Source organism: Sminthopsis crassicaudata, chromosome 1, assembly GCF_048593235.1.
Source record: "Sminthopsis crassicaudata isolate SCR6 chromosome 1, ASM4859323v1, whole genome shotgun sequence".
NCBI classification, from domain to species: Eukaryota; Metazoa; Chordata; class Mammalia; order Dasyuromorphia; family Dasyuridae; genus Sminthopsis; species Sminthopsis crassicaudata.
The window spans coordinates 17,571,419-17,595,933 of NC_133617.1; the positions used below are offsets into that span (position 1 = coordinate 17,571,419).

The window sequence follows — 24,515 nt, forward strand, 5'->3', positions numbered from 1 at the left end:
AGGATTCAAGTAAAGGAGAGATGGGGTGGGGAATATGTGATTATATGGAGGGTTCAGCATGTGTAAACACAAAGACAGGTGAGAGTCTATATGAGAGCAAGGAAAAACCAGACCCCGAATATGAAACTGGTCATATCCAAGAAGGAACACGATGATTTGGATTCGGATCCAATTCTAATCCAAATCTAACAATTATTGCCACCTAATTCTCAGGACGAGGGGTTGTGAGTTAATGGATACATTGGAAACCTAACCCATTTCCCAGAAGGATTCCAGATACTGGTGATTAAAAAGGGTCAGAACTGGTCTTCTTCCCCACAAGTGAGCATGACACTGGTTATGGCTTCATAACTTGGGTTTTGAATGATAATTCTTGATATCGGCCCCTAATCGGAGTAGATGCACCTGTTCTGCTCAACAATGGAGATCAAGGAGAAGACAGAGACCACTCATTCAAAGAAGCCAACGTAGTTTTATTCTGTGTAGATCACTGTCCAAACCCCAGCACTTCTTACAAAATAAATCCTCAGGCTTGTCAGAATCCATTGGGAATATTTTTCAGTGACATCGCCTGCAGACCAGCAGATGCAGAGGCCTCCTGTGTATGTTTCTTTGAAAAGCTGAACAGCAGGGGAAGCTTTCCAGGAACTCAAGAATCTGGATGCTGAAAAGAAAATTCAAGGGTGAGTAGAGCTCTATGAGATCTAAAGCAAGAACTTATGGGAAAAGGTGTCCGTTAAGTTGTATCTGCTTCCCACATATGGCTTGAGTGTCATTTCTTCCAGAAGCTCTCTACATGAGAATGTTCTTCCCAGCCCTGAAATTACTCTGCATTTATGGTCATATTCTGTAATTGGCCTGTGGTATACTCTATCACAGTGTAAGCTCCCTGAGGGCAAATTTTGACTTTGTATTCTAGCACAATACATGGCTCATAATAAGGACTAAATAAATGTGGGAAGGAAGGAAGGAAGGGAGGGAGGGAGGGAGGGAGAGAGGTAGGAAGGAAGGAAGGAAGGAAGGAAGGAAGGAAGGAAGGAAGGAAGGAAGGAAGGAAGGAAGGAAGGAAGGAAGGAAGGAAGGAAGGAAGGAAGGGAAGGAAGGGAGGGAGGGAGGAAGGAGGAGAGAGGTAGGAAGGAAGGAAGGAAGGAAGGAAGGAAGGAAGGAAGGAAGGAAGAAGGAAGAAAGAAAGAAAGAAAGAAAGAAAGGAAGAAAGAAAGAAAGAAAGAAAGAAAGAAAGAAAGAAAGAAAGAAAGAAAGAAAGAAAGAAAGAAAGAAAGAAAGAAAGAAAGAAAGAAAGAAAGAAAGAAAGAAAGAGAGGGGAGGAGAGAGGGAGAAAGGGAGGAAGGAAGGAAGGAAGGAAGGAAGGAAGGAAGAAGGAAGGAAGGAAGGAAGGAAGGAAGGAAGGAAGGAAGGAAGGAAGGAAGGAAGGAGGGAGGAGGGAGGGAGGAGGGAGGGAGGGAGGGAGGGAGGAGGGAGGGAGGAAGGAAGGAAGGAAGGAAGGAAGGAAGGAAGGAAGGAAGGAAGGAAGGAAGGAAGGAAGGAAAGAAGGGAGGGAGGGAGGGAGGAAAGAAGGAGGAAGGAAAGAGGGAGGAGAAAATAGAAGAAACCACACTCGCCCAAATAATCCATGGGAGGCCACAAGGTTGTAGAAGAACTTGGATTTTGAGTTAGAAGCTCTGGGTTCTGTGGAAAGGGGATGAAATGGAGAAATATTTCAAGAAGAAATGTTCACTTGTTTCAAAATCTAATGGGGACGGGGCACAGGGAGAGTGACCATCTTAGTTTAAACCATATTGCCACTGAGTTAGATGAGAATAAAAGCAGCATTTTCCAGCTCTCACCTTTATATCGGGCACTGGGCGTGTGCCAACAATAGCCAAAGTGAGCTGGGGAGGATCAATTAGTCTCTCAAACAAGTTAGGACAATCTCCAACTCCTTTATTTCCTCATCGTTCAAGAACTTACCTTCTGAGGATGCCAGTCACCTGTCCACTTGCTGAGCACCCACGGTACTTACTTTGGGCACTGTGAGAATTGTGGGAATTGAATGAATCACACTGACTCCATGTTGTGATTCAATTCTGGATCTAGCTCAGTTCTCTTTCTATTCAATTATGGGCCTAGTCCAATTTCTCTCTTGTGAGAAACCTTTATTCTATGATGAGGATTCTGAGAAAACCTTATTTCATTGAACCTAGCTCTTCATGTCTGAAAAGCTGGACCACCCCCACCTGCTACTTAGAAACCCTTAACCAAGGACCGGGGTTGGGCTGATCCAAAATCAGTTAGATTCAAAGAATGATGGAAGAAAATTTCTCACAATTGCACATTTCAAACAACATGTATGTCTTATGTAAAAACTGATCCCATACTTGTCAACGAGTTACTGTTTGTTTCCTTGTTCCTTTGATTGAATACAGACATTTGAAATAGGGGGAAGGGGTTATTTTCTTTTAAAGCATAAAAATGTCTCCCCTTAAATTCAGGCTCTATTCCTAAGCTGAGGGGTCTGGTCCTGATTTGTTATGCACTTGTTTAATAAATGGAGATGCTCAAATATTTGTTTCCTTAGTTATTTCAGAGTTTTAGCCATCATAATCCCCACATATTGATAATTAGTGATGGAGCACCAGGATCATCTGGTCCAATTTCCTCCTGCTATGGATGAGCAAACTGAGACCAGAGAATTTGCTGATGTCCACACAGGCTTAAATAGTAAGTAGAATTATAAGATCAAAAGTAACCTCGGAAGCCATTGAATCCAATCTGCCCATTTTTCTGAGGAAAAAACTGAGGCCTGCAAAGGTGTACTGATTTACTCAACATCATATAACTTCTAAGTAGCGGACCAAGAGTTTAAATTCAGCTTTAAAATTCTGATTTCAGTGCTTCAGATTCAGAATTCTTTCCAAGATACTACAAATCGGGAAATCTTGGGTTTAAATTTCACTGCTGGATATTTACCCATGGGCAAATGGCTTCACCTTGGTCCTCAGTTTCTTCATCTGTAAAATGGGGACATCTGTAAAACCTCTATCTTATAGGTTGTGAGAACCAGATTTGGTACAATTTTAAAACTGATAATAGAAGTCGGCAGGAAGCCAAAGGGAGAGATGATCTATGTCTGTATGCAGCATGACCCAATTGGTGGCCCAGTTGGGCAGGACCAGGAAGATGCCTCCTGACTAGAAACATCTTCCCGCCCCCTCTGTATCCTCAGAAGCCACCAAGGAGCCTGGAATGGCACACACAGAACTTTCCGTACCACCATGAATGGCTCCGGCTGGCTACCTATTGCCAAACTCTGCTTAGGACAGCCCAGTCCCAGCTCTGCATGCGAGGGAAGGAGGACAGGAAGAAGCTGACATTTTGGATTTGTTCCCTGCAGCCTGAAGTTATTGGGGAGGTCCAGGATCCCCTTTTAAAATGGAAAGGTGCCTGAAGGGGAAAGATAGAAAATTACTCAGAGTAAAGTAATTAGTGACTTATTAGACTCCTAGAATGTTACAGCCCAAAGGGAATTAAAATTTTTTTGTTCTGGTCTAGACACTGTGATGTCATCTTTGTAGGGATTTTCTACAGAGAAAACTCCCTCTGTTAGGGCAGAATAACAGCTCTTCTTCAGCTAGGGCCACAGGAGGGTCAAGAGACTTGTCCAAAATCAGGTGATCAGTAAGGGTCAGAGACAAGACTTGACCTTAGGCTTTCTGCTATCTGACGGTGGCTCTCCATCCACTGTGCTAGACTGTCTCTCAGAAGGGACCTGAGAAAAGGAATATTAGAAGTAGAAGGGCCTTAGGAACAGGGAATGTCAGAGCTGGAGGGAGCTTAGAACAGGGGATGTCAGAAGTGGGAGGGGCCTTAGAACAGGGGATGTCAGAAGTGGGAGGGGTCTTAGAACAGAGGATGTCAGAGCTGGGAGGGGCCTTAGAACAGGGGCTGTCAGGGCTGGGAGGGGCCTTAGAACAGGGGATGTCAAATAGTGTGAGAAACCTTAGAACTAAGAATATCAAAACTTGAAGAGCCTTCAGGACATTCTTCATTAGCTCTGGAATTAGGGATCTTGGAGTCAAATACTATGACATGCCTGTGTGACCTTAGGTAAATTCTAAACTTCTCCGGGACTCAGTTTCCTCATCTTTAAAATGATGATTCCTTCCAGCTCTAAATCTATAATTCTCATCAAATTGTCCCCTTATAGATATGAGTAAAATTGGGGTCAGAGAGGTTAGGGTCTTCCTCAAGGTCACAGAGTTATAAGGGGCAGAGTTACTCCTTACAGATGGCTAGCCCCATGGTAGGTACATATTTATGAGGCAATAATACATTTCCCTTGGACATATCTGCTCTATAGAAATAAGGGCACATTGTCCATTTCCAGGCCCAGGCTGGGAAATGGAACATAGGAATAGTTTTTAATTCCTTAGGATAATTCTCCTCCCTGAGCTTCTCATCAAAGGTCTGGCTTTTTAAAAACAGGCTGGGGAGAGGGGGCAGATGCAAGATGTCGATCTGGTCTCCAAGGAAACACCGCTTGCTCCCGGGCCATCTCATCTTCCCAGGGTCTTTGAAGCTGTTTTCTCCTGAGTTCCTGGGAGTGTCATCATGTAAATGAAGCTCTGATCATTACTTGGTAATTGAGAGCAAGAAGACGACTTCTGTTGAGACATCTTAGTTCATGTGGACAAGGTTTGTCCCCATTCCCTTCCCAGGAGGAGTTTCGGAGGCTTTGGAAAGAGCCAACTTAGCTTTTTCATGAGGGAGAAGAGATACTCGGCCCTTGCCCGGTTGGGGGATGCTTGCAGGTCAGGGTCCAAGCCCGTGGGCATGTGATCTCCATTTCCCAGAGTTCAGGGGAAAAAAAAAAACACTGCAGCTTCATAGGATTCCAGAATTCAGCTCGAAATCCCTCCTACGCTAATTTAAGTGCCTTAGATTATAATTTAGGTAGGAATATTAATTTGGACAAAAGAGGTTTAAGAACAGCCTTGAAAGAAACTGTCACATCTTCAAAGGAAAGAATAGCTCATTCTGTGTCTGACTCAGTCACTAGCGCTGCTGTGTGACATTGAACAATCCACTTTCCCTCATTTCCTCCTGAAATAAGATTTCAGGCTCATACTAGATTGCGATATGCAAATTTACTTCACTATGATTTGTCCTTTTTCCAGCTGGAGGAGTGGGGGGGAGCCTGGCTCAGCAGTGAGGATGGGGAGTTAAGAAGTAGACAAGATGCTAACCTGTAGAACTAATATCCCTTCCCTGAGAAGCACCGAGTGGCTTTGGACCCCTGTACTTCGGGGTCCTGACAGTGATATACCAGAAGTGCAGTTAATTCTAGACAAGACCATAAAATGAGAACCCATGAGAAGAAGCACCTTGGAAGGACCTGGCTCTCAGTCTTACTTTTATTACTGATTAGAGCAGGGGTTCTCAAACTACGGCCCGCGGGCCAGATGAGGCCCACTGAGAACGTTTATGCGGCCCACCGGGTTATGGCCAATGGGCTGAGGGGCGGAGACAGAGCGTGAGCTTTTGTTTTTACTCTAGTCCGGCCTCCCACAGTCTGAGGGACAGGGAACTGGCCCCTATTTAAAAAGTGTGAGGACCACTGGATTAGACACATGGCTTTGAACAAGTCAACCAAATGGTCCAAACAGAGTTGGGACTCATCAAATAACTGGAAATCATGGCCTGTCCTGCCTCCCTCGTAGGGTCTGGGAGACAAAAAGACTGTAAATATAAATGTAAAAAGTGGTTCTAGAGATTGTTCTACAGAACTATATGTGATGAGGGCGAAGGCTATTATGGTCTCACCATTGTCCTTTCTGGCCTTTCTCTTCCTCCAAAATTCAGATGTCTCTGTCTCCTTTTTTACCCATCCATCCTTCTTCTCCTTGGACCTGACCTAACCTGGGGGCAAGGTCTATATTCTTCATATCTGTTTTTCTTCCTCTTTATCCCAACTCACCTGTCCTGTTACCTGCTCTTAGAGGACAATGAGTGTAAAAGAAATTCATCAGAAAAACCAATCAGTATGGTTGTGTGTGTGTACACAAACAACAAACAACAAAAGAAACTACATTAATAAAGAAAAAAAAGAAAAAAAAAAGAAAAACCAATCAGTGATCATTTGTTTTTCCCTTCTTGGTGCCATAGCTCCTTAAAATGTCCATGCATCCAAAAGGCCTTTAGGAAAAATTAATAATGGCAGTCTCAAGCATGTGGTGGTGATAGGAAATTGGGGATGAGGGAGAAGGTTTAAATCCCAGCAGGAACATGGCTAGAGGTGTAACTCAACTAAAGGTATAAGCCCATCCTTTTATGGATGAGTAAATCTGCAGAAGAGACTGGCAAAGTGATTCACCTTTAAGGCCTTTAAAGTAAAAAGATCTTACGGATCACTGAATCTCTCAGATCTAATCTGGGCACAGCCAATGGTAGCTTAGAAAAAGGAGAAAAGGGAGGATTAATTTGTTTGGGACTTATGTCCTGAAAATACAGCTTTTATAACATTTCAAGGTGAATGTTTATTATCTCTGCTTTTCAGGTCATAGGACACAAGAGCGTGAAGGAAAATATCGTGGGCCAAAGGATGACGTTTATTCTGCTTAGTTGCAGAGCTGGAAGCAGCAGAAAGGATGATTTCAGCTCCTTATGAAGATGCCTTTCCTACCGATGGTAGCCGGACAAGGATGCAATGGGTTGACTTGGACAAGACAATGAGTTCATTGTGCAAGACTTCCAGTAGTGGGTAGATGGACATTTGGGGGAAATGTGGAGGGGAAGCTGCTCAGAGAGGAATTCTGGGATTGTGGAATGAGCACTAGATTTGTGGTAAGAAGATCTGAGTTCAAATTCCCCCTCTTGATTCTCAGTATCTTTGCCATGTTGGGTGAGTCTCAACCTCTCTGCGTGTCTGTTTTCTTATCTCTAAAGTGAGTGGATTGTTCCATGTGACCTGGGAAGATTTTTCCAGCTCAGTCTAGGATTCTGAAAGTTTGGCTCTCAGATCTGTGATACTCATGGGATATTCTTGATTCTCACTAAAACTCAATTAATATTTATAAAGCACCTATACATGGGAGCATTACCATAATGCCTGCTTATGAAATAATTTTAAATGGATTTTGCCTAGCCAAGAACTTTTTGACAAGTTATAGATAAAACTAACTTATTTCAGCTTGGAAAACTTTAAAGATCCCAAGAGAAAAGTGTTGCTGGTGTAGGTGAAATTCGCCCACACCATTTGGATTTGTACAAGACCAACGGAGAAAGCAGCGTTGCAGCTCTGGCTCCCTTTTCCCCAGTTCGACACTGGCCCCTTTTACCTGAGCCATTCCCTACTTCTGGAGGTATTTCTTCATGATGCTCTCCACCTCTTCTTGCCTGTTGGTATCCATCCACGTTCCATATCCGGCTCTCCTTTCGCTTTCTTCGTCTCGCTTTAGGGATCCCGGTCGGCTCTTGATGCTGTCTGCACTTCTGTAGGACATGGCGGAGCTTGAAGACGATGAAGAGTCAGACAAGTGACCCGTATCCTCCTTGGGTTCCAAGTTTTTCTGGAAAGTGCTGCTACTTCCCAAGAACAGGCAATCTGGAGACGTTTCAGTCATATACCTACTGGTCCCAGGCTTCGGGTCATCTCCCCTGTCCATGGCTCTCGTGGGAGAGCTGGATTTTCGGATGGCTGGGACATAGTCATCAAAACTCACTTTGGGTTTCTGTTCATATTTTGGCAGTTTCCAAGCTAACAAGTCTGGTTCCAAAGGCTCATTCAGCAGGTTGGAGAACCTTCGGTTCTGAAAGACCAGAGATTCTTTTCCCAGGTCCGGGTCCTCGACTTCCTCTAGGGGCGTGTCAATACACGGCCTGCGAAGGCGCAGCTTGGACTGGGCAAACTTGCCCAGGCTATCTCCCGCCGAGGGAACCAGCGTCCTGCCGAAACCGCCTTCCACGTTCTCCGAATCTAAGAGGGACTCACAAGACCTGTACATTGATTTGGGAGGAGCAGGCAAAGAAAGGGACGAGTCAAATGTGTCCAAGGAAAGACACTTGAGGCTGCTGGACCTTAGCAGTCCAGCCCGAGGACTCTCTGTCTCCATTTCCAGGGACGGCTTTTCCGAGAGCGTCACCGTCTCCAAAGACCTCCTCAGAGACGATGCCCCAGTAGTCTGGTAGATGGGTAAGGTGGGCCATTCTTCTGCTCCTAACGCGCCCCGCTCTCTATCTGACTGCTTTTTCCGGAACTCTTCAATAAATTCAGAAAGGGCCCAGGAGGAACTTGGGAGCTTTTTTCCCAAAGTCGGGGATGTGCTTGATGAGCGACTCTTAGGCTTAGTGACTATATCCCTCCACGTCTCGGGATTCTCACTTCCAATAGTTGTACCGTGATCTCGACTCTGGAAGGAGAAAGGCGAGAAGGATGGTCTGAGGAAGCTCTTGTCCCCTAGAGACTGGGCGTCGGTCCTCAAAGACGTCTGTTGGCTCTTGTCCACAGCTCTGGTCTCTCGGTGCATCCTAGGCCAAAAAGGAAAACAGGTTCAGTCAGGAGTTGTGCAATGATTACAATTCATGTAATCAGTGAGCGAAGGGGGAAGGAGGAGCCCCATGCTATTTTTCTTCAGAACCCTCTTATCCCCACCACAATCTCAAATGAACCACATGATTTAATGCACAAATTCATGCCATGCAAATGATTTCTCATTGCTTCCTGAAATGCAATTTCTGCCTATAATTAAAGCCAGCTAAGTATGCTGGAGTCGATTAGAACAGCAGCTAAGATGGATGGTTTAGATTTATGAGGTCCTGTATCTGACGTGACAGGACTTATCATGGTGGGCCACCCTGCAAAATAAGTCATTTGCTCTTCAGTAGATAAAGTTGGGGGCAGGGCGGGGGGGGGGGGGGAATCTCATTCTTTTGGGTGTGAGCCAAACAATAGCAACTCAGTCGATTTGTTTTTTCCAAGATTCAAACAAATCAAAATTTATCCAAATGTTTGTGCTTGATTGATTCATTATGCCTGTGACTCCTTGGAGGGGGTGGGGGGAAGGGAGGGAAAGGAGGTAAGGGGAGAGGGTAATTATGATCTATAAAAAGAAATTAAGTGTCAGAAATCAGCCCAAGAATGGGGACCCCCACACGGCGGTACAAACAGCTTCTATTCTGAGAGACTAGGTGCAGCTTTCACACCAGGAGATCCTGAGGGCAACCGATGCTAAGAGCACTCTAGCTAGGAGAAGCTGGAGACTTGCAACAGTGCAAAATTACCCAGACAAAGCAAAGCATTATGGTTTTGACAAGGGAGAGAATGGAGTCCATTAACCTTCCCCTGAACAAACAAAAATCTACTTCCACTCCTTCCCCAATAGCATCCTTAGTGCAGTTTAGAAACAGCCTATGATGATATTAAATGCCATGACCAAATCCTGTGGGCCCCCCTGCTCCGTTGCCATGAGCACCTGGCCTCCCCTCCTGAGGCCTAGTGAGAATGAGGGGCTAATCTTGCCTCCTTTTCTGGCTGTGTGACTGCTAGAAAAACCAGTAACGGTGCCCTTCGATACAAACCATCCACCCAGTGGAAAGCTGGAACCCTGTCACTATCCTAAAACAAAGATGTAAATTATTTTTGGTGCCTCCCACTTCCTCTTCCTCCCTCCATCTCCTCCCTCTCTCTCTCTCTCTCTCTCTCTCTTCTCTCTCTCTCTCTCTCTCTCTCTCTGTCTCCTCTCTGTCTCTCTCTGTCTCTGTCTCTGTCTCTGTCTCTCTCTCTCTGTCTCTGTCTCTCTCTCTCTCTTCCTCCTCTCCTCTCTCTGTCTCTCTCTGTCTCTGTCTCTCTCTCTCTCTCTCTCTCTCTCTCTCTCTCTCTCTCTCTCTCTCTCTCTCTCTCTCTCTCTCTCTCTCTCTCTCTGTCTCTCTCTCTGTCTCTCTCTGTCTCTCTCTCTCTCTCTCTCTCTCTCTCTCTCTCTCTCTCTCTCTCTCTGTGTGTGTGTGTGTCTCTGTCTGTCTCTGTCTCTGTCTCTGTCTCTCTCTCTCTCTGTCTCTCTGTCTCTCTCTCTTCCTCTCTCTCTCTGTCTCTCTCTGTCTCTGTCTCTGTCTCTCTCTCTGTCTCTCTGTCTCTCTCTCTCTCTCTCTCTCTCTCTCTCTTCCTCTCTCTCTCTGTCTCTCTCTGTCTCTCTCTCTCTCTCTCTCTCTCTCTCTCTCTCTCTCTCTCTCTCTCTCTCTCTCTGTCCCTCTCTGTCTCTGTCTCTCTCTCTCTCTCTTCCTCTCTCTCTCTCTCTCACACACATACATTCTATTTCTTCTTTATTTCTTCTTCTGTTTCATTCTAACTCTCTTATCTTTTCTTTTTCTCCTCTCCCTCTCTTTTTTTAATTCTTTTTCTCCTCATTCCTTTCCTCCTCCTTTTCCTCTTTTTTCTCTTGCCTGAAGAGCAAATAGAACCAAGAGCAGCACAGAATTACTTCATCCCAAAAGCTTTCAATAGTGATGCAAGGAATCAGAAATTACAGGTGACAGGGCCTTCTTGGGCAATGCCTGGACATCTCTGGAGCAGTTTGAGGCCTTAGGACAATTCTAGGTTCATAGATCTAGAGCCGGGAGGGATACCCGAGATCAGCCAATATGACCGTCTCAATTGTGGGAGTAAGGAAACTGAGGGACAGAGAGCCTGAGTATCTTGGCTAGTCACGCAGGTAGAAAGACTGAGGTAGGAGTGAAACACAGCCATGTCTTCTGACTCCCAAGTCAGGGCTCTTTCCCCTATACAATCTCTTAGCCATGTCTCATATACATCATTTTTATTTTTTAATCTTTGACTGCATGTATATTCAGTGACCAGCCCTATGCATAGAATCCTCCCTTGTCATCTTCAACTCCTTGGGTTTTTTGTTTGTTTGTTTGTTTTGTTTTATTTTGTTTTTTCTTTTTTTCTTTTTTTTACTTCCTACAGGTTTTAGCTAACATATTCCCTTTTCTCCTGATGTCCTCCAACTGAGATAAACTCGAATTTTTCCTGTACATATCTTCTAAGTACATATCATCATTGTTGTTAAATGATATCTGCCCATTAAACTTTGAATTTCTTAAGAATCTTGATGATATTTTGGGTTTTTTTTTTTGCCTTTCTTTGTGTCCCCAGGGCTTAACTCACCACCTGACCTCCAAACTGTTGGATGCAGGAGAGCTGATGTCCTGACCCTATCACTACATCATTGTGGGAACTTGGACAGGTTATTTGTCTCCAAGTCTTAACTTTCTTCTAATAGGCTAAAAGATCTCCAAGTTTGCTTCCAGCTCCAGTGTTCTATTACCGTGATAATAATTTACATTTCTATGCTGTTTTAAGGGAATATTCTTTATAATAACCCGGTGAGATAAGTTTTTAAGAGTCACTGGGAATTTCCTCATTTTACCAATGAAGAAATGGAGTATGAGAGAAAAGAAGGGAAGATGGTTTGCTTAACATAACTAGGAAACTAAAGGGGGACTCCCCCGAGGCCAAATCTAGCCCTTAGGCTGATGATGTGTTAGCCTAGGGAGTCGGTTTCCATGACACGTGAAATTCATGGAGAAGGATGAGGGGCAAGGCCGATGGAAAGCAACCCAGCACAGCAGACCTGCTGAATCCCAGGGCTGGAAGACCACCTCAGCAGCCATTGAGTCCAACTCATAACTGAGCATTTTAAGAACCTTCACTATGAGAACCTGACAAGTGGGCAAGCAGAGCACTAATGGGTTTGACCCACCATTTCTTAACACAGTCGATCACACGGGACGGCTCTAATTGCAAGGAGACATTGTCTCCTCTTACATTTTCCCCTTTGCAACAACTTCTTACCACTCTTAGTTCTGCCCTCTGGGGCCAACCAACATGTTGTGGAACCACGTGACAGTCGCCAGAATCTCACTTCTCAGTGTCCAGTTCTTTATTTATCATGAACATAAAGCCCTTTCCCATTTTGGTCACCGGTTTCTGAATACACAGATTTTAGCAAAATTTTCTTCTTAACATACAGTACAGAAGGCTCCAGATGGGGTATGAGAAGGTCAGAGCACAGTGAGACTATCATCCCCTTATTCTTGGAAAGTCTCACTACAGCCCATGATCACATTTGCTTTTCTGGCTGCTGACATTGCCTGCTGTCTTATCTTGAAATTACAGTCCACTAGGATCCCCAGATCATTTTTAAATAAGCTACTTAACTCACCCTGTCATTCCCATCTTGTGCTGATGCTGATTGTTCCTGCTGATTGTCCCATGTGTGAGATTGGCATTTATCTCTATTGAATTTCATCCTATTTTATTCAACCCAATGCTCTTGCTAGTCTAGATGCATTTGGATCATGACTCTTATCAACTACTATGTTAGTGATTTCTCTCATCCTGATGTCATCTGTAAATATAGGAACGTTTCCATCTGTGCCTTTATCCAAATCATTTATAAAAATATAAAATAGAAGAGAGCCCAGAGCAGATTCCTGGAACACTCCAATGGAGACCTTTCAAATAAACATCAAACTTTGGGTTCAATCAATCAGGGTTGAGTAGTTGTAATTTTACTAAGTGGTGCAGTGGATAGAGCTTGGGACTGGGCTTGGACTGGGCCAGACTCATCTTTAAGGGTTTAAAATCAGGGGTTCTCCAACTATGGTCCGTAGGCCAGATGCGGCCCACTGAGGACATTTATGTGGCCCGCCGGGTTATGGCAAATGGGCTGAGGGGCGAAGACAGAGTGTGAGCTTTTGTTCTTACTATAGTCTGGCTTCCAACAGTCTGAGGGACAGTGAACTGGCCGCCTGTTTAAAAAGTTTGAGGACTACTGGAAATCTAGCCTTATTAGCTGTGTTACCCTGGGTAAGTCACTTAATCCTGTTTACTTGAGTTCCTCAATCAGAAAATGAGCTTGAGAGAGGGAAGAGCAAACCACTCCAGTATCTTTGTCAAGAAAATCCCAAAGCGAGGTCATGAGAAGTGGACATTACTGAAACATGTGAATAGCAACAATTATACTCAGCCCCACATCTCTTAATCTTTTCTATGGGAATAAATAATATGAGAGACTACATATATTTTTCTAAAACCAAGGTCTTCTAATTATCAGCTAATGATACTAACCTAAAAATGGAAATATAGTTAGTCTTGTATATTGAGTTCTCAATAAGGTCATTCTTGGTGAGCATGACCACTGCTTCTTTTTCTATTTGTTTAGTCACCATCTCTTTATAAATATGCTCTAAATTTTGTTAGAAATTAAAGTTAAATTCATTGGCTTGTAGATCTCATATTTTATCTTATTTTTACATCAAGGTAATCCTATAGGGCAGTGGTCCTCAAACTTTTTAAATATGGCCCAGTTCCCTGTCCCTCAGACTGTGGGAGGCCGGACTATAGTAAAAACAAAAACTCACACTCTGTCTCCGCCCCTCAGCCCATTTGCCATAACCCGGCAGGCCGCATAAACGTCCTCAGCGGCCGCATCTGGCCCGTGGGCCATAGTTTGAGAACCCCTGCTATAGGGAAAAAAAAAAAATCCCAGAATTCTGAAATGAAGGGAAAGTGGGAGTCAGGGAAGGAATTAGGATAAATCATGTTAAATGAGTTAAATAAATGTTAAATAAAATGAGTCTTCATTAAAAGTTATGACTTTCTAAATACTTGTGACAGTCCTCTGGACTTGCTGCCTTGAATTCTTCCATTGCTGATCATTACGGTCATCACACAAACCCTTCCCATAAGCCGGATCCTTGATTTCCAGGGCTACAGGACATGAAGGAAAAGTGGGGAAGGAACTAGATGGAGTCCAGTGATCAAAGATGATTCTCACCTCACAAAGCTCGTAGTCTTGATCCTATTAGATGGTACCTTGGCTAGGTAAATGGTGGAATTTGTCATGGTCATTCTGAGTTCAATCATAATAATTGTCCAAGGCAAAATAGGGTGAATTACTTCTGACCTTTCCTGATACTAAAGGGATATATGTACTGCTCTAAATCAAGGTTATAAATATATAACTCTATAATTATAGAGTTATAATTAAAGATATATATATGTATATATATATATATATATACAGAGAGAGAGAGAGTTTTATATATATATATATAGAGAGAGAGAGAGACAGAGAGACAGAGAGAGACAGAGAGAGACAGACAAGAGAGAGAGAGAGAGAGAGAGAGAGAGACAGAGAGAGAGAGACAGAGAGAGACAGAGAGAGACAGAGAGAGAGAGACAGAGAGAGACAGAGAGAGAGAGAGAGAGAGAGACAGAGAGAGAGAGAGAGAGAGTTATAATTAAAGGGGGTTTAACAAGACTTCTTTAGGGCACTGAAATACTGAAGGTCTTCTTCCATTTACTGCCCTCTAGACTTTTTATAGTAAATCTAAACAGGCCTCTTTGATGTTCCTTACATACACATCTCTGTTCCTTTGCACTGGCTCTCCCGCATGGGATACCCTCCTTCCTAAATGTTTGATTTCCTTTAGAGGTCAGGAGATCTTTCCTGGTACCTCAAGCTGCTAGTACCTTCTTCTCTGATATTATTTATATCTATTCTCTAGAGAGATAGATACAGAAATAGGTATAGGTAAACAAGTAGCTATAAATATAGATAGACATACATATGGAGATATATAGTATGTTGTTGTTAAGTCACTTCAGTCGATTCCAACTCTTTGTGACCCCATTGGGGATTTTCTTGGCAAAGATATTAGAGTGGTTTGCCATTTCCTTCAACAGCTCATTTTATATATAGATGAGGAAACTGAGGTAAATAAGGTGAAGTGACTTGCCTAGGATCACAGTGTGAATAAATGTCTGAAACTGGATTTGAACTCACGAAGATGAGTATTCCCAACTCCAGGAGCTATGTGCTCTATGCACTACGATGCCACATAGATACCATTTTTATCTAACTTGAGGCTCACTGGGGATAAACAGAACAAGTTTAAATCCTCTGTCATGTGGACAGCCTAGTAGAAATAACACTAACCTTCAAGCACAGGGCCTGAGTTCAAATCTCAAATTTGCTTTGTACTTTCTGTGTGATTTTAGGGAAGTTACTTTACTCCTCTGGACTTCAGCTTCCTCATCTTAAAATAAGAGGGAATTAAATGAAGTAGCCTCTAGGTTCTCTTCTGACTAGAACAATCCTAAGTATTGATGACAATGATCATGTCACTCCAATTTTCTCTTCTCCATATTTCCTAATTCATGAATGGATCCCCATAGGGCATGAGCTGAAGGGTATTCCCTGCTCTCCTCCGGACATTCACCAATTTATAAAAATTCCTTCTCCACATATGGTACCCGGGACACCTTAGAACTCTCTAAATGGTTCTGACCAGGACCCAGCACAATTATCCTTCTCTCAATCCTGCGAAGTTCGGTCCCTCTCCCACCCATTGCTCCTAGTTTTGTCATCATGAGCCAAGCAAAACAAGTCCAATCCTTTTTGCCTTGAGACAGTCCTTCAATCAATGAAAACAATGATTACAGCCTATTTCCACTGTGAATCTTCCCTAGGCTAAACATCCCCGACTCATACATTCTGCATACTCCTGTTTGCCCTGATGGGCCTTGAAGAATGAGTAAATAAATGTTTTATAAATAAATGCTTGTTAAATCGAGTAGAATTTGGAGAACTGGGGAGAATTTCTGGCAGCACATGAGACAAAGAGCACTAGAATAAGCTATTGAATCTCAGAGTCAGAAGAGGACCCTGGGGGAGAGGACCGTGATGAGACTGCAGTGGACAGTGTGTATTGGATTATTAGGAGAGTCAAAACCCAGATTTATGGTTTTTCTCAAACCTTATTAAGGTCCTGTAGTCCTTGGTAAATATGGCAATGGTCAAGTGGGATGGTTTGGGGTATATGTCTGGGAATGCTAACACAAGAGGGATTTTTTCTGATCTGAACAGGAGCAATGGACCTAAAAGCCAAGGTCAGATGGCCCCAGAGCAAACTTAGGCCTTTCTGGTGAATCATGGGGGATTCTGCATGTTTCAGATAAGAAAAGGCTTGTTATGTCTCAATAATCCCCTTGTGGCCTGGCATCTTAGGGATGTGTCCACCTGTTTTAGAAGAGTTCGTGTTATTCTTTTTGTTTGTTTGTTTGTTTTTTGTTTGTTTTTTTATTAAAGTTTTTTATTTACAAAACATATGCATAGGTCATTTTTCAACATTAACCCTTGCAAAACCTTGTGTTCTCCTCCTTTCCCTAGATGGCAGATAGTTCAATATACGTTAAACATGTTAAAATATATGTTAACAATCCAATATATGTGTATATATTTATATAGTTAAATTGCTGCACAAGAAAAATCAGATCAAGAAAGAAAAAACTGGGAGAAAATAAAAGGCAAGCAGAAAGAGTGAAAATGCTAGCTCATGTAATTCTTTTTGACAATTCTTAAAGATGTAAATATGCTTTTTTTTGTTTGTTTGTTTTGTTTTTGATTTTGTTTTTGAGGCTGGGGTTAAGTGACTTGCCCAGGGTCACACAGCTAGGAAGTGTTAAGTGTCTGAGACCAGATTTGAACTCTGGTCCTCCTGAATTCAAGGCTGGTGCTCTATCCACTGCACCCCCTAGCTGCCCCCATAAATATGCTCTTAATCTATGTATAAAGAAGCCCACTGTCTAGGGCAAGGGTGAGAAAATTAGTTACTGCCCTCTCTTTAGAAAGTAGCCCTGTTGTCCTCTGGCTTCATCAAGTCGCATTACAGGATCAAGTTCTTAATTAAGGATCACATTTTAGGAAAGGGCTTAACATGATCCATAGAAGCAACCCTTGTGGGAAAAGGGTTTATCGTCTCTGTTACCACTAATGAACTTTTACATTCAGGCAGGTTAGCCCAAGAGTCATAGCATCAGTAGCACCACCTAGACCACCAGCTCCTTTTTCAGTCCAGCTACCACCAACATCATCCAGGGAAGTAACCAGTCCCCGTGAAGAAGGGCCCATCATTTCTGTTTCATCAACATGGACCATTGATCAATGAGCACTGTCAGGAGAAAACATACTCAAGAGATCGTGGAAGAGCAATGACCCACTCTTCCTTCCAGCCTGTGTGTACTGTTCAGGGAATCACTTATCGATCAGATATCAGAACTGATGGTGCTGCAGCCCATTTCTTGCTCAGCAGCCACAACTCTAGAAGACCCCAAAAAGGAAGTCTTCCACCTAAAAGACCTTGATACTATCACCTGATCAATAAAAGAAATTTATATGATTTTGTCAGTGGTAATATTAAAGAGAAGACAGGACCATCTGCTTTGCTGCAGCCCTTTAAGGATATTGGACCTTTCTATCTGACTTGTAGTTTCAAATTTCTATTCATGTTTTCCTCCTCATTAGAATATGAGCTCCTTGGGGTCAGCTAGGTGGCGCAGTGGATAGAGCACAAGCCCTGAAATCAGGAGGACCTGTGTTGAAATCTAAGCTCAGACACTTAACACTTCCTGGCTGTATGACCCTGGGCAAGTCATTTAACCCAGTCAAAAAAAAAAAAAAAAAAAAAGAATATGAGCTCCTTAAAAGCACAAGTTGTCTCTGGCTTTCTGAATCCTCAGCTCTTAGCTCCGAATAAGTGCTTAATTTTATTCATTTTTATTCACTCAATTAGCCAGAGTGCCTAGAGGGCCATGGGCCAACATGTTAGACAGGTCTTGAAATCATGTTATTCATCAAAGATCAGCTGATGGAACTCTTAATATTTTGATCAGAAAAGAGACTTAGGAGGGACAAAAAAATGTTGCTCAAAATACTCAAAAGAACTCTTAGGTTGATTGGTTTTAGGAGACAATTAGGACTAATGGTTAGAAGGTACAAGGAAGCAAATTTCTGTTCAATTTAGGGAAAGATTTAGAAAAAACAGTGAGAGTTTCTACAAATGGAACAGGCTTTGGTAATGCTTTGGGAAGTCGTGAGTTCTGACCACTAATCCTCTTCATCTGGAGGCTGCGTGATCACTTTTCAGGGTTTATTAGAGAAAGGGGACTTTTGTTTTGAGTCCAAGTTACACTGGATAAGTAAGATCTCTTTCTACTCTGATATCCCATGATTCTAGTCTGTGGTGACATGTGTAGCGAATATCTTAGAATTTTATGGCGACTTCCAAGGTCACTCTGCGAATATGCTCACTAAGTAGACATTTAACTTTCATTTGAAGGCCTCTAGTGACAGGAAACTCACTCCTACTGTGTATCATCTCTATGAAATGGAAAATGTCATTGAATTATCGCTTAGTTTGCTTTTCTCCAAGATGAAATGTTTTTACCTTTAATATTTCCTCTTAGATCTAATTTTTCAACCTTCTTTGAACTCTCAATTTGGGTATGGAGCTCCTAAGGGAGTTTCACATGGGTCTGGTCTAAATTCTATTAAAGACTTGCCTGCTAAAGTGTTAGTGGTACTTATTTGCCTAAGTAATTATGATGTGGTGAGTCTGAAAATGGGTTTCCAGTGACTTACCAATGCTAATATTATTGTTGAGAGACTGTAAAGCGCTCTTGGAGATATCCTAGCTAAACATGGACACCAGGTTATCTTGAGTAGGTCTTGAAGAGTATCCATTAACCTGCTCTTCTCTTGTTCCCTTCATGACAATAAAGCCTTAGGAAGAAGTAGCTCCCAGTGGCTCACGGATTGAGAGGACGACTTTTTTATTATGAATCATAATTGGTCCAAAGTGAGTCATGTGGATCAGATCTAAGGGTGACTCTCTGTCCATTAATGAAACATGGTGCCCTCAATTTAAATTTGACTTCCTTGGTCCAAGAACATCACCTCCATCAACCTGCAGAATTTGCAGAGCTTGGAAAGGGGGTCAGGTGTGGTCTTGCCATTAGAGGAAGAGCAGCTTTGCATCCCAGCAAGCTCTAATGTGATTAAGAACAGGGGACAAATTTGATTTGACGAAATAACAGGGGTTCAAGATGAGGTTTTTCTGAAGTCTTTCTTTCTTCTTTGTTCTCTTTTGGGGCAATCAAAGAAACAGAGGCTGTGCTCTGTCCCCATCCCTCCTCCTCTTTGCCCTTTCTTTCTATTGGATTAAGCCAGGGAATTCCTGAACTGTCTTATCTCTTTCAAAGGAAGCAACTGTAGAGAGGGTCTTTCACTTCTCTGTGGGAAGAGGTAGACAGGAGGCTACTTTCTATCAAGTGTGGAAGTGAAATAAATAATATGCTTTTTTTTTTCTCTCTCTGCAAGGAGCTAGGAAGTCCATGGGGCCTCATGTCAAAGTAAGCCCCACTCAGTTCAAATGAGAAAATTAGTTACTGTTCTCTTTTAAGAAATAATTGTGTGGCTCAATGTTCTTGGATTATGTTTCATTATAAAGGAAACATTTTATATTAATTTTCATGGTTTTATTTCAGGTAAAAATTTCCCCCATATTCTATCCATTATCTAGTCATTCTCTCTCTCTCTCTCTCTCTCTCTCTCTCTCTCTCTCTCTCTCTCTCTCTCTCTCTCTCTCTCTCTCCCTCTCTCTCTCTCTGTCTCTCTCTGTCTCTCTCTCTCTCTGTGTCTCTGTCTCTCTCTCTGTGTCTCTCTATTTGTATCTCTGTCTCTCTGTCTCTGTCTCTGTCTCTGTCTCTCTCTCTCTCTCTCTCTCTCTCTCTCTCTCTCTCTCTCTGTCTCTCTCTGTCTCTCCCCTCTCTTTCTCTTTGTCGGTCTGCCTCTCTCTCTCTCTGTCTCTCTGTCTACGTCTCTGTCTCTGTCTCTCTGTCTGTCTGTCTGTCTCTCCACTCTCTTTCTCTTTGTCTGTCTGTCTCTCCCTTTCCCCTCTCTCTCTCCTCTCTCTCTCTGTCTGTCTCTCTGTCTCTCTGTCTCTCTCTGTCTCTCTCTCTCTCTCTGTCTCTCTCTCTCTCTCTCTCCTCTTCTCTCCACTCCTCTCCTCTCTCTCTGTTTCTCTCTGTTTTTTCTCTCCTCTTTTTCTCTGTTTCTTTCTCTCTGTTTCTCTCTCTCTTCTTACTTTCCTCTCTATCTGTATCTCTATCTCTGTTTCTCCCCCCTCTCTTTCTCTCTCTCTCCTCTCTCTACTCCCTTTCTTTCCTTCTCCTCTCATTTCCCCTTTTTATCTCATGCTCTCTCTCCTCTTTTTCCTTGTATCTTTTTCTCCCTCCTCTCTTCCCTCTTCTCTGCCTTTGAGTAAGTGTTGCTTACAGCTTCCAAATGCTCTAATCAAACAATGCTTCAATGATTCCCAGAGCACTGGCTCCTAACTGATTTGAAAAGAAGAATTAATAGTAATCCATACCCAAGGGGATAGTCTGATGGCAAGCTGGCCAAAAGCACATAATTAATTGAACCTCTTCCTCCCAGAAATAGAATCCCTCAACCCCAGAGTATTTGACTAATGGCCACCCTACAAACTAGTCTATATATTTCCATTGGGAGAACGTTCCTGGCTCACATCTCAGTCAGTCACCCTATAGCCCTTGACCCTGATGACAGCATAGTGTTAGTTACTAATCTCTGCAAGTCTCTCCCTCCAGAATCATTGCCTAATTGACTGTTCTATGAAAATAGCCCTAAGTCTGAGGGGTCATAAATTCTTCAAGGTCATCTAGGAAGAAGCAGATGGAAGGAGCTACTCAGAAAAAGTGGGGAGTTAAGCTTATTACCAGACTTTATTAATCTTTTTAGCCTCCATTGAAGAATCTCTCTTTCCCCTTTGGTCATTTTTTGCCTCTTAAGACAATACAGATTTACCTGAAAATCAAAGTCCTTACTCAGACAAGTTCTGTCCCATCATTATTGATACCAATAATTAAGATATAATGATATAACATAACATAATAATATAATTAAAAACAAACATTTTATATTTAAACAAAGTATAGGATATCGCAGTGGGAAGCTCAAAGGGATCCAACTGAGACCTCTAGGACACTCCTAGAAATTGGACTTGACACTTGAAAGCATAAAATTGCTAGATTTCTAATATGCTTTCAAGTCAAGAACCCTGAAAGGTAAGAAGTCAGTCAGTTAATAAATATTCAGACACCGTACCTCACTTGGGATACAAAGCAAGGTAACAGACACTCTCTGCTCTTATGGCGCTCATAGTCCTATACAAGAGAACATGCGAACAATGGACAGACCATTTCTAGACAGGATAAACTGGAAATAATCCACAATTATAGAAGGTGCCATAATGAAAGCAGATCAATAAAGGATTCTGGAGAAGGGAGGATTTGCCTGGGATATTCAAGGATATCAGTGTGACTGGCCCCCACCGAACGATGACTAAACATTAGACTTGGGAGCCAATCTGGACATGCTGACTCCATGTCTAGGGATTTTTTTTCCCATTACAAAGCACTCTCTCTTCCCTTGTCTCCGATTTCTGCCTAAAACAAGCCAAGAAAAGTCATCCAAGCAGGTAATCTTTGGGATTCTGGGTCAAATCTGAACCAGGTAGAAGGAGTATGACGTGAGGAATTTAAGGGTTGACAACTCCTGTATGTGGTTGAGATAAGAGATGGAAGTCCATGACTCCTGGGAAGAATGAAGAAATTGAGGAGTAGGATGTTAAAAGAGAGCAGGGACTGAGGCAGCAAAGGAAGAAAGTGGTACTGAAGCCAAGGGCCGTAAGGAGTGAACTTGAAAGAGAAGTGGCTGCCGAATGGTGGTGGCAGAAGGAAGGTCAGAAGGGGGCAAAGAAAATGCCAATCTCTCCTGCAGCCCTGGGCAGCAGAGCCTGAGAGAAAGAGCAGCCCGTCTTGGAGAAGGAGCTGAGAGATGTGGTGCCTTCTGAAGAGAAGAAGCTGTGTGCCAGCCGGTAAGAGACAATGGAACAGATCTGAGAGGAAGAAATCTAGGACCGTAGATTAAGAAGAATAAGGCATTTCAGCCAGGCCTGAGCACCAGAAAAGTGTGGGTTCCTTAGCCAGATAGCGTACCCCAAAGAGCTAGGAGATGGGGTGCTGGCCAAACTGCTTGGAAGTAACTCAAGAAAAGGGCTTGATGGTTGTTAGGATCTACTCGAGAGTAGCCCAGAAAGGCTGGGGAGAGTTATGGAAACATGCCCCATCATGTTGGCATATGGAGCTCAGCTTCTGTGAGAGTTCTATCTCTGAATCAAATTTGCCTGATGATCACTTGATTAACCAATTCTCAGCAACAGTGTGTGTGTGTGTGTGTGTGTGTGTGTGTGTGTGTGTGTGTGTGTGATTTTTTCTATAATATGTCCAGATGGCTTCTCTACCCCTTTTTAATAAACAGCTTGGAGCTGCCAGGGGCAGTGGGCTGCCACCAAGCTGACAAAAGTCATTTGTGTTCCGCTGAAGTCCTGAAAAGAAGATGATGTTACAAATGTGTCCTGGGCACATAATTTATATTCATATACCTGCTGGGCTGCTGACAGCAGCCATCTGCCTCTGATTTAAGTGGATGCATCAGGGTTCTGACCTTCAACCCCTCCTCTCCCAAAGGCCAATGACTTCATGAGAGGGAGTGAGAGGAAGAGGGAGTGATGACAGAAAGAAGAGAGAGAGAAAGGGAAGGAGGTAGGGAAGAAAAGAGAGAAGGAAGGGAGGAAAAAAGAAAGGAAGGAAGGAAGGAAGGAAGGAAGGAAGGAAGGAAGGAAGGAAGGAAGGAAGGAAGGAAGGAAGGAAGGAAGGAAGGAAGGAAGGAAGGAAGGAAGGAAGGAAGAAAGGGAGGGAGGGAGGAAGGAAGGAAGGAAGGAAGGAAGGAAGGAAGGAAGGAAGGAAGGAAGGAAGGAAGGAAGGAAGGAAGGAAGGAAGGAAGGAAGAGAGGAAAGGAGAAAGGAAGGAAGGAAGAAAGGAAGGAAGGAAGGAAGGAAGGAGGGAAGTAGGGGAGAAAGAAAGGGAGGGAAGGAAGGAGAAAGGGAGAGAGGGAAGGAAGGAGAAAGGGAGAGAGGGAAGGGAAATGATAAAAGAGAGTAAGGATGTAGGGAGGAAAAAAGAAATAGATGTAGTGGGTGGAACCAGGCTGGAGTTGGGAAGATCTGAGTTTAATTCATCCTCAGACATTTCCTGATTGTGTGATCCTGGGCAAGTCACTTAACATCAGTTTTCTCATCTGTAAAATGTGCCTATAAATAGGATATGTCATTATGAGCATTAAATGAAGTAATATTTGTACAGAGCTCCACACAGTGTCTGACTTAAAGCAGAAGCTTAATAAATACTCCTTTCCTACCCTCTTTCCAAAGGAAGAAAAGAAGGAGGGGAAGGAGGAAAGACATTGAGTAGGTGAAGGCCAATTCCTCTGTCTGGGCCTCAGTTTCCTTATCTGTAAAAGATTTGTAATCATCATTTGATCAACATCAATTAACCAATGAGTCTTGTTTTTTTTCTGAGGGATACACAAAGACAAAAAGGAAATAGCTCCTGCCTTCAAGGAGCTGACATTCTAACGTGGCACTTGACTTGGGCATATATCCCTAACACAAAATGCTCACAAGGTGCTTAGATGGGGGGGGGGAGTGTATGCTTACAGCTGCCCCCACCGAAAGGCAACGTCTCTGTGATGGTGGGGGAAGGAAAGAAAGAACAGAAAGAAGGGAAGGAGGGAGGGAAAGGGCTACAGAACCATCCTGGAGGGTATCTACTTTCTAAGGCTTTGAAGTGGAAACAAAGGAGATTTGTGGGGGCGGCCCTCCCCCCCTGGTTTGGCAGCGCAGCCTCAGGCAAAAAAAAAAAAGCTGGGGGAGGCAGGGGGAGAGCGCTTGAGAATGGGAATGCAGCAGGGCCTGGCCTGGAATAAGAATATAATGAGCCTGACTCAAAGTCAGTCCCCTGGGCCTCCTGGGGCTACTGCCACAAAGTAAGGAGGAGGCATATTAAAGCCTGTCTACAGACACTTCTGCAGCTTCCAGGGCTTGGATGTGGCCTTGGGGTAGAGGGAGCGCGCTAGGTATCTAACCCACAGGTGCTGAGGGAAAGCTGAAAGGGATAGCCTCCTAATCTGTGCCCTGTGGGAGAGGCAGGCCCCTCCGAGAAAGGGGAGCATAATGAGGCAAGCCAGCAAGACACAGGGAGGCAGGGAAACCTGGTTCCACCCCTTCTGTTATGCCTGGCTTGCTTTTATACCAAAATGCAAGTAAAGATGCATTACAGGGAAAATTGAGAAAGGATGAAGAAAAAGAATGAAGAAAAAGAAGGGAAGGAGGGAAGAGAGAGAGAAATGGACAAAGGACATGAATGGAGGCAGACAGAAGGGAGTAGAAAAGAAAGAATGGAAAGATGAAAAGAAAAAAGCAAAGAGGGTAGGAAGAAAAGAAAGAGTGAAGGAGAGACAGAGGAAAGGATAGAGAAGGAGATAAAGGAAAGAAGGAAAAGAAAGGGCAGGAAACAGAAGGAAGGGGAAATAGGGAAGAAAAGAGGGAGAAATGGGAAGTAGAGGGCAAAAGGAAGGAAGAAAAAAGAGAGCAGAAAGAATGGCAAGAGAAAGCATATAAAGAAGAAGAATGAAAAAAGGACAAAGGAGGAAGAGAGAGGAAAGAAAAAGAAAAGGAAAAAATGAAGAGAAAGAGGC

At 43.2% G+C, this 24,515-nt stretch overlaps 1 protein-coding gene across 1 annotated transcript in view; it reads right to left on the minus strand.

Annotated features, from left to right (window-relative positions):
- Positions 1-579: 579 nt before the first annotated feature.
- MYO18B (myosin XVIIIB) overlaps positions 580-24,515 on the minus strand; it is a 358,263-nt gene continuing 334,327 nt past the window's right edge. Inside the window, exons 43-44 of the mRNA XM_074295232.1 lie at positions 7,335-8,523; positions 580-664 (exon numbers count right to left, since the gene is read on the minus strand). Of these exons, the coding sequence (XP_074151333.1) occupies positions 7,347-8,523 (1,177 nt within the window). The 3' untranslated portion in view covers positions 580-664; positions 7,335-7,346. The remainder of the gene's footprint in view (positions 665-7,334; positions 8,524-24,515) is intronic.